Genomic DNA, 15924 nt, shown 5'->3' on the forward strand with positions numbered 1-15924 from the left:
GACAAGAATTTCCACCAAAAAAAATCACAAAATTGGATAATAATCTGTGTTTCCAACATAGTCTATGATTAAATGAGACTACGAAGGCTTTGATCCAGCATGGAAGTCATACTTCTCAATACATAACATTGTAGAAGAGCGTTCTTTCTCCTTATGCACTACATTTTTATGTACTACATTGATAGACTATGGGCTTGTCTTCTTGAATTAAAAACCTGTGAAAAAAATAGAATTATAGTGTGTGATCCACCCCTTATATCATCTGCAATATGTGGTCTGTTGTTAATAAATTTGTGCTTAGCTGCTGTCAGTACCACTCTCAAAATTAATTTCTAGAAGGTTCCTCTACCTGCCTGAACATTAACCTGTAACTGCTACAGATGATAGATGATAGCTATCACCAATAAGTAACAAAATCAGCCTTAGATCATAACAAGTAGATTTTTTTTTTTTTTTTTGCTCACACAAATGAGAAAATAACTTGATTATTGTAAAGGTGATAGAGATTTGGCCAACAGCTAGAGGAAGGGAATGAAAGTTAAATCTCCTGGGTTCTGATCCCTCTCTTTTTCTGATTATTTTTGGACAAATTTTGTGGGAATGGACCAGAAAAGGAAACAGCATTGCCATTGTCATGCTTAAAATGCTCTACTGCCTTTAGCTCTGAGTTAAATGCTCCCTATGCACAGCGGCTGAGGCAAGTTAGGAGTCTAAAAATGGTTAGCTGGCTGCACAAAAACATAGATCATAGGTTTTCTCCGCTGGTAGTCAGAAAGAAAAAGAAGCTTAGGAGAAAATTGGGGCTCAGCTCCCCGAGGTGCAGAGGGCTGGCGTCTGGGCTCGAGGGAGGTACCCGAGGCCCCAGCTTCCTCCCAGTGCTGGATGCCCAAACTGGGTTCTCTTGTCCTGCACAAGTGCTGTTGTGTTCCGCTCCCCTCCTAAAATTCCTGTCGGGAAAAGGGAGGCTCCGGGTTTCCACTCCAGTGCCGCGTCAGGGAAGGAGCAGAAGCCCCCGGTCCCCGGCTGAACGTGCCAGGCACTGGTTTGTGGTGGGGACCACCATCGGAAGGACCCTGCTTGTGTTTTCTCCGAGGTGAGTGTGTGTCCCCGCCGGGCTGAGCACTGGGAAGAGCGAGGAAGATGCATCCAGGTTTTTGCCGGTGATTTAGACTCTGAACTTCTTGCCCTTTCGGGGCCTGTGTAATTGCAGGCATATCCAAAAGCTCCCTCTGGAAGTTGAAGTTTACAGAGAATATACTGACCAGGGCGAAGCAGCGGTTGCAAGGGTGTTTGAAAGGCTTAAATTTTGTACCTGAATCCCCGCTGCAGCGTTTAGCCCTAAATACCTCTTTTCCCAAGAACGCTCTTTGTTCAGTAACAGAGCTTTCTGCTTCCCTGTCCCTTCTGATCCTGGTGATAATGTACCACATATGAAGTTTAAGAAGGATTATAATTTCTTTTTCAGGTATCCAGTGAACAGTCCAGATTCAGCATTTTCGTCGGCTTATACTGCTGGGAAAAAAGATCGCTAACTAGAAAACCAGCCAAAACTGATACCTCTGCAAATGCCTCGGTGTTCAGGAAGAAAATGTACCTATTTGTTAGGTCCCAATTGTTCTAAGTGAGCCAATAATCAGAAATTAATAAACAGCTAACTCATTCCTAGCAGAGACTAAATATGGATCTAAACAAGGAAACCTAAACCAAAATGTTGTCATGGTGATATACAGGAGACTGAGCAAGCAGTGCAAAGCTCCTCTTCCTAGGAGACCTGAGAGACTAGCTCAAATTTTTATCCGTCATGGTTAATTTATCATTTCACTGAAACAGTTGTCAACATGCAAAGTATGTAGAAGGCTTGTAACAGGTACCTTTTGTTTTTCGAGGGCACAACAGATTTTGTTTCCAAATCACAATTTCAGATCCAGCCTTACTTAAAGAGGGAAAAAAAATATTTGGGGGAGTTTTTGCTATGTTTAGCTTTTTGCTATTTATAAGGGCAATTAAATATTGAGATTACTTCCTCTTAAGCATGTCATCATGATGCCACATACTGTGGTGTGTTTGACATACTGATTTCTCCAAGAAAGGAAACAAGGAAAGTAGACCCTTGCAAAATTTATGCAGGCACACTGTTAGATTAAAAAGCTGCTGGTCACAGAACAGAAACGACTTATGTGTTGTCAGTCTTGGAGCTACAGCTTGTATAGAAGGGAAAATAAGGATTCACCATCAGCACGTGACTTAATACACCACAGTTAATTATGTACAGGTTTTAAAGTAGTTTAAGCCTTAACATTTCTTTATTTTCAGTGTTCCATGCACTAATTTCATTACTGAAGACAAGCCATTAGATTTCAGTGTTTGTTGGGTTAAGATCTTGCTCTGGGTTCAAACGACTCTGAATTAGGAGTATATGGCTACTAGCTGGTAAACTGTCGAGGTTCAATTACTTAGCAAGTTAATTTCCCCTCTCAGTAAATTCAAGGAAATATGGCAAATGCCAGGCTAAGCAGAACATCTGGTTATTTACATCTGCATCGCTTAAGAAGCAATGACAAGAGTACAGAAAAATGGCTACAAATTAGTTCTATTCAATTAATTAGAGGCACCCCAAAATATGTTTAAATAAATGAGTCACACTATCTTGATTTATAGCTTCCTTTTAAACTTAGACAGACTTTGCATGCTACAAGACTAAAACTAGGGAAGACACCACTGCTTTGATATAAATTGAGATGCCAGAAGTAGTTCAGCACCACAGTAAGAACCCGCTTTGCTCACCTTTACAAAGAGCCTAAAAAAAGCGCAGTAATGACAGCGAAGTACAGACGCTGCTCCTGATTATTCTTTGCTCTCTTAAACCAGCGGGATGCTGCACGAGGGTGGGGAGCGTCAAGCCCAGGCATGTGGAGCACCCTCTGGGAGGTAAAGTGAACAAAGTGGATCTGGGAACCTTGCTTTGCAAGAGATTCTCCACCTCTCCGTAATTATCTCCATGGGAGATGGCCGTGGCCATTAGGCAGGCTGGAATCACGGGATGTGAGCGGTGAGTCGAAACAGGAAGGTCCTTAGAAGTTTCTGTCATGATACTTCACTTCAGAAATGTTGGTGTTAAACAAATGTGTTAGAAGAAAAATGTCCACAGTCGGGCTGTGCAGGAGCTCCCCTGGCATGGGGTTTAGGTGGCATTTCTGATAGAAATGGAATGTATTTTTGTTGGCTTTTCTAATATTTGGTTTTGTTTCTTACAGAAAATTATTACAGTTGTATTACCTGTGGCTTCCTATTATTTTTTTCTCTATTGAGCCTTTATTAGTTTCAGAGTTCATGAATTATTAAATGCATCTTCTATATAAATATAATTAAAAGGTGTTACTGTATTTTTCCCAGTGACAGCCATAGTTAATAACAACCTTTCTGTTTTATTTTGAAAGTTGGACAAACGCCTGGGAAAAAATAATCATTGCCTATTAATATCTCAGGAAGCCAAAATTCATGCTTGCATCAGAAGGAATCTCTACAGGCTGACTGCCCCTATAATGGACCATTTCACGGAGAAAAGCTGCGTATTTACCCCTTTTATGTAGAAGAATACTGGCATGTCGGCGTCCATTTCCATTCTCGACGTAGCACGAGTAATTCCCCAGGTCTGCCTCTTCCACAGAGTCAACAATCAACGAGATGGAAACCTCCTGCTCCCCAAGATGTTCTTTGAGAACCCTGAGAAAAAAAGCAACCATCGCTGCTATTCTGCTTGTATCATAGCGGAGCATTAGACAATCATGACATAATAATGCTACTTACAATTCACAACTCTCTGGCTTCAAATTTGGCTATGGTTTGATGAAATCTTAATTAAATTATATCATGCCCTTTTCTTCCTCACTTCTAATGAGGAGGTTTGGCTTTGTAAATGTTAATGAGAGCTTCAGTTAATTGTCTTTAAGCAGGATGATGTGCACACTGATAATATATTATTGCACACTCTGATGGAGACCCTGATCGGTAGTATGTGAAGTCTTGAAATGTTAGAAGAAAGAAAAGTGAAAACCGTTATTTGGGGTTTTAGAGTCACACTAGGAGTCTGGACCAAACTCACTATTTGTGCTCTTTCTGAGGCTCTTCAACATGTCACTCAGAAACTGTGTGTTTATGGCAGGGTCTGAAAAATTATTTCTTGAAAGTATTATAAAATTTGACCGTCTATTATAAATCAGTAGAAAGAACTGGCATACCAGATGCCACTCACTCATACAGATAATAAATAAAAGAAAAGACCTCCTGCCTAAGACTCCACTTCTCTTTGCATTGCCTTCTTTACCTCTTAGCACGTCCATCAGCAGTTTTAGAAACCCTGAAAAGCAAATGACAAACCGCTCTAGGCTGCTCCCTCACACTCACACCTGACAAAAGAAGTGGAAACCAGCCTTCCTGCTCCTCCCTGCCCAAAACGAGGTTCTTGTCACTTTTTTATCAGTTTTCAGAATGCCAGGTCTCTGGCTGAAGGGCTAAAGGAAAGCTTTAGATGCGAAATACAGCTGATCTGGTTGTCACGTGCCATTTAGTGTATTGGTCTTGAGCTTTATAGAATAAACTCGAAGCACACTGGGGGGAATATGCTTCCATTTTGCCTATATCTGGGGACATGGAGATGACCTTGAATGTCTATGTGGCCTTCTTGATTTTGGTAAAGGGATTGTCTCTGTTACTTTGGTTACGCTGAAAAAGTCCAAGGCCAAGCTGAAAATGAGCGTGACTTCATATCTTTTGATGAGATAGTAAACTCCTATGTAAGAGGTCAAGTGTAAATAAGCTCATTATGTTTTATTATAGACAATCACTGTAGATAACACATCCGTGATTATTTAGCTTCCTTTGTAACCCACATTTAGATTTGCCTTCATTTCTGGGTTTATCCATGAATATAGGCAGAGTGGTATACACACATACAGAATTATAAATGGAAAAAGAATCTCTTCAGATCCGAGTAGATACTTCATATTGGATAGAAGTTGGTACGCTATGTCAAGCATGTAATTCTCAATACAAACCCACTTTTTTCTTAATTTCCAAATGAGGCAGCACTTTCAGGAGCAGTAAAAGTACATGACGCGAATTGCCAGATCCTCTCTAAAACAAGTATTTCAGCAGATATAAGCAGCCCACATAACAGGATGCTTGGCTCTCACAGGCCAGATAACATCCCAGGAAACTCAGTTTTTTCCTTGAAGAAAAGAAATCACAACGTTCCAAAAGAGAAGCCAGACTTCAGCATTTATTTAAGGCTCCATGTTTTAGAAGACTTCTTTGGAGCTGTTTTCCTTGATGTATTTATCTTTCTTTATTTCATCTTAGTAACTGTCTTAATGGTTCTTATTGTAGATTGCCACAGTTTGAAAAAATCTCTATGCAAATTCCAGTCGGTTACACTACGGTGCTTGTGGGGCAGCTGTTCTGCTTTTGCAGCCCTCTAACATCAGATCTGGCCGGGGTGTGCATTCTTCTGTTCTCTACTGGTGGAGTTGAAAAGGTAAAGAATGGGTGTTGCAAAAATAGGGACCGGACCCAAAGTGTTCCCGAGCTAGTCTGTGATAACAAGTATTACATTAACTATCAAAAAAAGATATTGACTAAAAAAACAAAATGCTTTTTCTTTTACCTGATGTCACTTTCCCAGACTCGACTATCATCCAAGTCCTCAATAAACTTCTCCCCTTTCATCCAGTAGATTAAAGGACTGACATCTCCACTATATCCAAAGAAAGCTCGGCAGGTTAGATTAGCAGAACCGCCTGTTACAAAGAATGTAAGAAAATATGTTATTTCAAAATTTCTAAAAAAAGTTTCATTTTTGAATCAGTTGCTTTTGTTGATTTAAAAAAAAAATAAATCTGTAGAGACCCTCAATTTCCAGCTGCTGTTGAAAATGTCCAAAAGTATCTACTTGTCTTGCAACCGTTGTTCAATATATTTTCTGAAAATAAATACAATAAAAATGAAATTAAATGTTACATAAGAACAGGATTCGTTTTGTATTCTTTCACCAAGTTTTCTATGTTTGGTAAGGAAATGCAAGACTATGTTTTTTCAAAAAAAGAGCTAACTTAACCAAAGATTTCCATGTTTTCACTGAAAATAGGTAAAGGTTAGGTAAAATAGACATGCAATCACATCTGTGCTACTTCAGCTTTGCAATGGTTTTTGCAGAGAGGCCGGTAGATTCCTGTAGGGTACCATTTCCAAGGGACAGCCAGTAGAAAGATGTATGCTCATTGCTAAGTTATCTTTGCAGGAAAGTATTAAACACTAAAACTGAAAAAAGAAGGCATCTGAACTCATTCTGTACGCCGTGGGACACATCTCACTGTGTGAATGGGAATAACCATTAGGTACAGGCAGCAAGGAGCAGAAATTCCATGTCTGTGTACCATTACTTATTTAATCATTACAATGAAAATTAAAAATGTAATACGCCTTCACTTTGGTTTATTTTCATTGTGTAGTCTTATATTGTGTTAGTACCACTTGGCTTTGGGGTTTCAGCTACAGCACATACAGGGATCGAAACAGTACTTTGCACACATTTTGTGCGTCGGTAAGATTGGATAAAACTAGCTATACTTTGGACAGCCACATAGTTAAAGATCTCCCATTCACTGCTGTAAAGATGTTTGTCACAATATCCATTAACCCTTCTAAACTGCTATGTGCATTTCTTCACTGGATAATTACACAGTGATTTAAAGAAGTGTTGTGATTTAAGGAATGTTCCCCCCCCCCGAGGAGAGTATTTTCATGGAGTTTATATTACTGCTGAGACCAAAATCATATTTTATTTACACTTTCAATTTTTGATCTTAGGATTTTAAAGCTGACTGACCAGAGCTCCTGGAAAAAAAACATATGCATTTCTAACGCTACTTCATTCTGTACCGAGATGCCATGAGAAGTCCATCTGGGTTCAATGAATTTCCTTAAAAATACACTGCTTTGGGTCAGGACCGGGTCCTTCTCAAACATATGGCATTAATATTTGAACATCTTATTTACTTTTTAGTATGGCAACAAATGCAGGATGCTGTATAACAAGAAGATTAATTATTAAATAAATGTCTTATTTATCTGAAATGATTTGTGGTTTTCTGCAACAGCATCTTACTCCTCTACTGGGAACTCACACATCCATGCCAAAAAAGGTGCAGAGTCCAATGTCTGTAATCAAAATATGCAACGTCAAGGCAAGTACCATCTATGTTGCTTTCGCAAGCTGTTTAGGAACTGAGTTGCTTTTAGTCATTACATGAGCTTTTGGGTGGTGCCGCACCCTTTGCCAGCAATGCCTGGTAAGGAGACAGGAGTATCCCAGAACTTGAAATGAGGATGGAGAGGAGGGTCTCATTCGTAATCAAAAGGTACGAAACCAAATTTCTGACTAATGAGACATTTTGATAATCTCATCTCATTTAGAGCAAAGTTACCAACTGTAAGCTGAACATCTTCAGCGAGAGGGCAAAAACTCTCTTTCTAAAGACAACCACAGCTCCTGTTTCCACACCCCAGAGACCAATGGTCAGGAACTCTCCCTGGAAACCCACCTCCTCAATCTCTACACAGCTCAAGAAGTGCCATTTGGAAGGAGAGAGGTTTTTTCTCAGTCTTGAAGCCATTTGCGGGGAATGAGATGAGCGTTGGGACACTGCTTCATGTGGGTCAAGTACATGAAAACTTGTAATGGAACATGATAAACTTCCTGATTGTGCCCAGGACATTTTATGAGATGCAAACCCAGTTTCTTATAGCAGTTGCATAGCAGATATAAACTATTTTTTTTTTTTTTTTTTGCATCACAATTATGATACATGAACGTGTGAAAATGAAAATTCAAAACCTTAAAGGATTATGAATATCTTGGCCACCGTCATCCTATCTAGCACATGTTCAGGGCTGTGAAATGCCTGGTAACCACAGCAATGGTGGACTCTGATCACTCTTGAAACGGGAGAAGGTACCTGCACATCTAAAGCAAAAGCAAGCTCCTGTGATAATTGGATAACCCACATGGCATTATCCACCAGTCTTAGAGGGAAGAGTGCTACCTAATGCATCACTGCCACTTCTTGGGCTTTTTCTGGAGCTTTGCCACCAAATCAAAGCCTGGTTGAAACTTTTTAGCTTTTAAGCACTGGCAAGATCACAGCTGGAGGGACTGTAGCTTCTGGCCAATTTATCCATGATTCACAGAGATTAGGCACCACAGGTACTGAACCAGCAAAGCTCTCCAGGCTCTTCTAGCTAACAGGCACCCACTGAGAGTTGACTTTTGAACTGTGCAGGCTTCTAAGGCTTTTACAGGTGAATATTAACACTCGTAAGTTTGTATTTTAAAAATAAACATCATTTGTCAAGGGCAAAAAATGTCAGAAAAAAAGAGTTTGTAAGATTAAGGCTTTCCTCCTCATTAAATTCGTAAAGAAATTTTCCCCTTAAATAAGACATGTAAACATATTTTTAAACACAGTGTCCAAAGTTTCAAATTATTTCCGAGAAATAAATTAGGAAGGATGTAATGCCTCTTAGTAGTACTGTGTAGATACTGAGCAAAGGCCGTTAGCATGCCAGGTGTTCGGCTATAAATTACCTACACTGTCTACCTTGACCAATCTTCACAATAAGCCAGTGGGAAGTTCATTAGCAGGTCATCGAGGAAGATTCAGTGACCAGCTAATGACCAACTGTGACTATTAATGAGGAGGTCTCTTACTCCAGAGCTCACAGCTCGTTGCAGAGGGTAGCGGAGCTCACGCGGTGGAGCAGAGCCGCTCGCAGCTGCCGCCACGTGTAAGTAACGGGCAAAGGCTGACGGAAGGGCGATATTACGAGTGGACAGAGTTTTTTGGGAGCACGTCTTGGTCTCTGCTCCAGAGCTGCCCTCGTGTCAATGAGCGTGCTGTAGGATGGGCAGCGTTTGTCCCTCGAAGCGCACCTTTGAGGTGAGCGGGCGGAGGATGCTTAGTCTGGCACGGAGCGGCTGCTCTGCACTGAAGAAGAGCAGCGTCTGTTTTGAAGAAGTCTGCAGATTATTAGAGAGCATGCAAAAATTAAGTAAATAAATACAAGAGCTGCTTTGCTTCGGGTTTAAGCTAATGTATAAACCAACCTGTCAGCCAATTAAAAGAAATCACTCGCAGTTAACCCTATGCAACTCTTCCCCTTCATGTGTTTTCTGTGCCGAGAAAAACTGTAGAAGTGATTGGAAAACTGTGAAAGTTTGATGAATGGATATGTAATGCTTTCTATGCCATTAATTTAAATTTTCCTGTAAATGCTGGATTATTACAGTTTTATAGTCTGTCTCTGAAGGAATTTAAATACACGTTTTAAATTAACTACATGTTTTAAATTAAATTATTAGGGAAATCCATCTCTCTCTCTCTGTCCCCTTTGCTGTGAGATGTTGTAAATTCTTGAGAATGTTCTGTCTCAAGTTACGTCCTGGGTAAACTGCTTTTTTTATGGACCCTGGAAAAGTCCAAAGGCATGAGATTAGAATTATTAAGTGAAACTGATAGTGTTGGTGTTTTTATTAACAACCCCCCCCCCCCCAAAAAAAAACCCTCAAACCCAACCAAAACCCAAAACACTTTCAAGAAAGGATAAAGAGAAAAATGGCACTTTTGACTTCTTAGTATAATTATCATTTTTTACTGTGAAATAGTGCAATAAAGGCATGTAAGAGAACACCTAAAAAGTAAGGTTGAGCTGCATCTTTCTCCATCGCCCTTATTTCTGAAGATGAATATGCTCTTACTGTATTGAGCTGACTTTTGTAAAAATTGCGCTACATAATCCTACATGTTCCTGCTGCTCTCTGAGATAAAACTGCACTTTCAACTCTAGCCAACTGGGTTCAAGATAAATTGATCAAAAGCTCCTTGCCGTCTAAACGGCGAACAATTTTTGTTACACAGGATGCTTTCAAGTAGAGCAGAACGCAAGGAGGAGGGACCACAACAAAGTGTACTTCCTTGAAACCACCAAATCCCTTCGGCAGAGCAACACACGAGTTTTGGGGCCATTTTCTCGACTTGGCAACAAATCCTCGAATCAGAGGCACTTTGCAAACTACTGCTATGGGAGCCTGTGTCCAGGAGAGGGCACTGTCTAACTTCTAAACATTAAAAAAACCCCCCAAACCTCAAAGTCAATTCCTAGTGTATAAGCTCTAATTAAAAACATCAGCCTGCTAAGAACCTGCTAGATGTAATTAGCAAATAGTGAATGTTTTGTGGTTAGTGAAATGTCATCTTGTATGGGCAGTCTAAATTACACTTGCACCATTAGTCATACAAGTTAGCATACACCGCGATGGCACCCGCCCTAGCCTTTAATTTGACAGATTCTTCAGTGAAAGACAACCATTTTGGTTGGAAGCAATGCTAATTATCAGGTATCTTCTGCAACCTCTTTTTAGAAGAAACCTCAAAGACGTTTTATGGCAGTGAAGCGGTTGAGAGCCATGCTCAGCATTTAGTAATATTGAGGGCCAAAAGAGTGGCAATGTTAAGTGCACTGAAATATGGGACTTTCTTTTCCTGTACGTACCACATAAACCATTTAAACTTATGTAACATGTAAACTTATGCACAGGCAGTAGCTACACACTTATAAGTATGCCATTTATTTGTAATATTAATACTTCAAAATGAAATTATAAAAGGCCAAGGCAGACGCAATCAAAATCCCTCACTCACAAATTAAATACCACTCTTTCCGTTCGCGTTAGAGAAAATGTACTGACAAAGTATCAGTCTTTCAAGTGGAGGGATGTAAAAGCTGTTAAATTCCTAGCTGTGGCAGATAGGTGCCAATTCCTCACAAAGTCAATGACCAACTTATTTTGCCAATGTCATCTGCCAAGCCCAGCGGGCAGGTAGGTAGAAGCTGATCATGTTTTCAGAGAAATCTCAGGTCCTATAACAGTTCAACAGTTCTTGAAAGCCTTGTTGTAAATGCGATTAAGGTAAAAAAAAAAAAAAAAAAAAAAAAAAAAGGTAAATAAGGTACCACTTAGTTTTGAGCCATGATCCTTCATATTCTCAGGATCTGTAAATCTTCCCTTAGAGCAGGATGAACTGCAGAGATTCCTCTTGATTCCTTCCTTGCCTGTGCAAAGCATCACCTACTGCTATGCTGCCCTCCAGTTTACATATATATTTTCACATCTTGGTATCTTGTACTCTTTTACCAGATCGTAACTGTCTTGCTCCATATTTGATATAGCAGGTTAGGCCAAATTTAAAAAAAAATAAAAAATGCTGTTTTCCAAAATATAACTGCAAGCTGGGAACTGCTAAATTCTAGTCTTGTTACTGAGTGGTATGTTGCAAAGCCTTTGGCAAGCCATCAGGTCTTGCATCCATACAATTGTGAAGATACAATGTGCAAATTCCCTCTACTTTGAATTCAGTGGATGTAGGTTTGAAAGAGCTGGGTATTATCATTCCACTAAATATTATCATGCAAACATCATACAAAGTGGCTGAATGTGATTACACAGCTGTATCTCTTCATTAATAGATCTGTCCATATTTTGCTATGCTGCGGAGCAGAATGTTGATTGCATGGGACTCTGAATTACATATTGAATGAGTTCTTCAGGCCATAACTGTGTAAATTTACAGTACACACAACCATTCCTCCACAAATAAAACCCATCAGCTGAAGGTTTGCAACAAGATCAGAGAGAAGTTGTAGCTTTTGAACTTTCACTGAATTTGTGGATATCACTATTTATTGGAGAGGTTAAAAAAACACTTCCTTGAATTTCTGATTATTTTTTTTTTAATTGGAAGAAAGCCTAATTCTTGTTCATTAGGGTTTTCTTTGGGGTTTTGGGGGGGGGGGGGGGGGGGCGGGTTTAGCAACTAGCCTTCATTCACCATAGGGCTAAACTCATTTGGCCACTCGTAGTCCTCCACTGCCATATGAAAAGCCCTTTACCCTGCAAGGCTTCCAGCTGCTGAATTCCAGTTCAACAGCAGGACACTTAATGGAGGCGTCCGCTTACATGCTCCCTGCCCTGAGATATTTGAGTCTGCAACGCTTAATAAGGTGCTATACTGAAATACACATGGTAAGATCCAAGATTAACCTAAGAATATTAAAAATTTTTGGTGGACTGCTTCGTAGCTTGTGAAGGAAAAGAAACCCAAATCCTTTTTGCTTTGAATGGGCTCCTTAGCAGCAGGACTGTCAGAGAAAGAGTCAATGAAGACAGCAACCGCCACAGCAGACTGCAGAAAGAGAAGTGATGTATGGGACTTTGGGCTCCAAATGCCCAGAACATCTCTCAGGTACGTATATTGTTAAACTAACCTTCATTTCACAAGAGGTAACAAAACCCCTGAACCAATAATCTTGATTTTCCTAACAGCAGGCCTCTCCTCTTGATAGATGGTAATGTCAGGCTGATAAATTAGTTGTTCAGCAAGTATTTTTCATTCCCTCCTCTTCAGAAGTAGAGACTGGAGTGGGAGACAACTATCACAAGCATAAAGCAAGAGTTGCTAAAGAAAAGGAAAGTCACTGCAATTGTTTTATAAGCTTGACTTAACTTTTACTCTAGAAGCTCATATTTTCTCATGCTTTTGTTCAGACAAATGCATTTCTCAAACACTTTTTTCCTGTGTGCTCTCTGTCAGGTCGAAAAATAATTTCTGTTTTAAAAGCTTAGCTGTTTTTAGATATAAGTCACAAGAAAATATCCTAGGTAACAAAATATCTCCAATTGAAAAAAAAAAAAAAAAAGAGGTGGTTCTAAATGTCAAACTTCACATGTTTTTTAGCTCTTAAAGACTTATGACTCGGGAGCTTTAAATCTGTCCACACCGTGCATAGCTTAATATTGTTCAGTGTTTTGTTTCTGGATTCTTTTTCAGCCACACCGCCTTTGACTATGGTGCTGTGGCTTTTGCATTTTAACGATGCTACATGGTAAGAAAACAAGCTTAGCTTAGCTAGCGGCCTTGCATAAAGGAGTCCCATACGGGTGCCTCGAAAGCGAGGCAGGTGGGTCACGTCCCCAAGGACGCCGCTACCTGCCCCTCAGCAGACCTGACCCCCCCGGAGCGGCCGCTTGCGGCTTTAGCCTTGTGAAGTCCTGCTCCGGGTCATGTTTTGGGAAACTCCTAGAAAAGCAGGAGGGGTTTCCTGGTTATCTTTTTACATTTCAGGGAGGTTAGGTTAGGCAAAGAATTAAAACAATTCAATGTGTGTCATAAAAGACATACACATCATATTTATTGATAAGAAATATACTAAGAACAGTAACCTCCTGGAGTTCTGTAGATGACTCTGTGCCCAAGCAACTTCAAAGGTGGAATAATGTCTTTCATAGTTAAGGAAGACAGTTTCAAGCCATTACAGCTCTCACAACATTTTCCTCCTTCCCATACAAAATCCAGAGGCAAAGCAGCAGCAAACTGAAAGTGGGACTCAGGCGGCTCCTCTGAGTTAGAACACAGCTCCTGCTAAACTTGTTTTGCTAAGGAGTTACTTGAAAGTAATGATAAATCCAGCCCACTCATGCCTACGATGACAATAATTTTCTAATACAGCACACTTGCAATAGCACATCTCCCTTTTCACTTTGCTTTCTTTTACCAGTGCAAGCTGTAGAAATAACTGACCTTTTTTTTTCTTTTTTTTTTTCCCAACCTGAAGAGTGTTGGTCCAACAAACGAAAACATTTAAATCTCTTGCCATGGAGGTTTTGTTATAAATCCTGTTTTCTTGTTCTTTCTGAACAGAATATAGTGGGTTTGCTTTGGTCTCTTGTGGGTGCTAGTCCACGTCAAAAACCCCTGCACATAAATCACAGCAACCAGCTGCAGCCCCAGTACCTTCTCCCAGCCTCCCTCCCAGTTGCACCGCACAAGGCTTTCCGTACAAGGGAAAAGCAGACTATGTCCTGGATTCTAGATAATGACAAATAACACACTTTTTTTCCAAAAGAGATTAACTCTGGGGAGCTGTAGCAAACAATTTACTGTGTCAGATCACACTTAAATGAAAATATCAATAATTTTAAGGAACAGGTTTGGCAATGCAGTTTACATACAAATTATCGGCTATTCAACCTCTTGCGGCTATTTCAGCCCCTAACTCCTCAGCCAGTTGATTTCTTCAGGCAGCGCACTTAATGAACAGCGATAGAAACTGTGTTTTACTATGATGTCTCATAATACCTGCTCTTTAACTGCTTTGGAAAGAGGGATTGTAGTGTTTGTGCAATCATTAGATAATTTGAGTATATATAGCAAATTCTCAGCTTTGGAGTCACACGTACATGTAAAATAATAAGTTGTGGGTTTATTTTCCATTGGTCAGCCTGACTACTCTTTTCCTCCCTTTGCTCTTTCTTCATAAGCAAGCCTACCATGGACCGAGTAGGTTGCAGGGAATTATTTGGGCAAGGAAGTATTCTGAAGAATACTGTAGAGATGCTGCATATCGAAGATACTTCATGAAAGTAGGAGGCACAGTGTCACCTACACCTGCTAGGTGGATATTAAGGAAATTGGGACTCCAAATAACAAACAACAAATAAACGCTACATCTTCCTCTGGTGAGCTTTACTCTTCAGCACACACTGGAAACATCAGCCGTTCTAAGATTTTAATGAACTAACCAGTTCTGTCAGATCACACCGTATGATGGAAAAAGTCATTTGGAAAAGACCCAGGCTAGTTTGTCAAGGATGTGGATAGGGAAAACTACCATTCCCATGAAGCAATGTGGCACAACAGGATAAATACAATTGAAATAAAACACATCTATTACATGAATCAAAATATTTCAATTTGGTTCAAAATGATGTGAAAACACTTCTCTGTTTAAATTTTCACCAGGAAAGCCATTAAGCACCACTGAAAATTGGAGCCCTGATGAACTGAACCTGTTCATTACTAAAAAAACAGATAAATAAAATCAACACCAACTTTCCCTTTTACTGCAATAAAGCCCCTGACCATAGGAAGGTATTTCATGCTTATTCATACTGGGGTTTTCTACGCAAACAAATGATATATGTATAGTTTAGATGTGCTTCTGCTTTAAATCGTGATGTCCTCGCCTTATGTCGTGAAGATATTGCAATGGACAGAGAAAATACTAGTTCTTAGCATATCCTCGGAAATAGCTGATGTTTGCCATTTAATTATCACATGGACTAATATTTGTTTATATAATTTAAAAGTCCTAAAACATCATATAATTCTACTGCATAAAAATGTGAATGCATGCTGTTTCTAACAGCACTAAGTTTTCCATTTTTATACGACAGCCATTACACCATGTAGTCTTTCTACTTCTCTTGCATGTGTTAGTCCCATTTTTCCAAAGAAAGCCCTGAAACAAAATCCATGAAAACAAACGCCTCTCATTCACAAAGATGCAAATGGAGAAACTCGATTGCTTGTCCGTGACGAATACGCTATACTCTTGGACCACACACATGCTGGAATCTACTGCTATTGATCAGCGTCCTTTCTACACGAAAGGCAGGCAGGCTTTTTCAGTACATACTGCTACGTAATTGCATACTGATAGACAACACTTAGTGAGGGCAGCTGCACAAATGCCACCAATGGAATAAAAAGAATCCAGCTAGCACTGTATATGCGCTACGTGATTTTAAAGGGGAAAAAGTATAGAAATGGGGGCAAGCTCGAATTCTTGATGCTGTGCTCTGCTTTCTGACCTGCAGATATATGAGTGGAGTAGAGGACCTGTGTTATAACCAGAATTCCCACAGGAAAAAAGATGGGTCTGGCTGAAGGCAGGATTCCTGCCGCACACTCCTGGGCCACGCAGCATCTTCTGCCTCCGGGTCCTCGCTCTGCGTGAGAGCTTCTGCTCCAC

General features: G+C 40.0%; 1 protein-coding gene across 4 annotated transcripts in view; it reads right to left on the reverse strand.

The window, feature by feature from the left end:
• Nucleotides 1-15924, reverse strand: part of IL1RAPL1 (interleukin 1 receptor accessory protein like 1) — a 753722-nt gene that overhangs the window by 26436 nt on the left and 711362 nt on the right. For all 4 annotated transcript variants that reach the window (XM_030020563.1, XM_030020564.1, XM_030020567.1 and 1 more), the window contains exons 7-8: nt 5663-5795; nt 3578-3723 (exon numbers count right to left, since the gene is read on the reverse strand). In XM_030020563.1, the coding sequence (XP_029876423.1) occupies nt 3578-3723; nt 5663-5795 (279 nt within the window). The remainder of the gene's footprint in view (nt 1-3577; nt 3724-5662; nt 5796-15924) is intronic.

Source organism: Aquila chrysaetos, chromosome 7 (genome assembly GCF_900496995.4).
Source record: "Aquila chrysaetos chrysaetos chromosome 7, bAquChr1.4, whole genome shotgun sequence".
NCBI classification, from domain to species: domain Eukaryota; kingdom Metazoa; phylum Chordata; class Aves; order Accipitriformes; family Accipitridae; genus Aquila; species Aquila chrysaetos.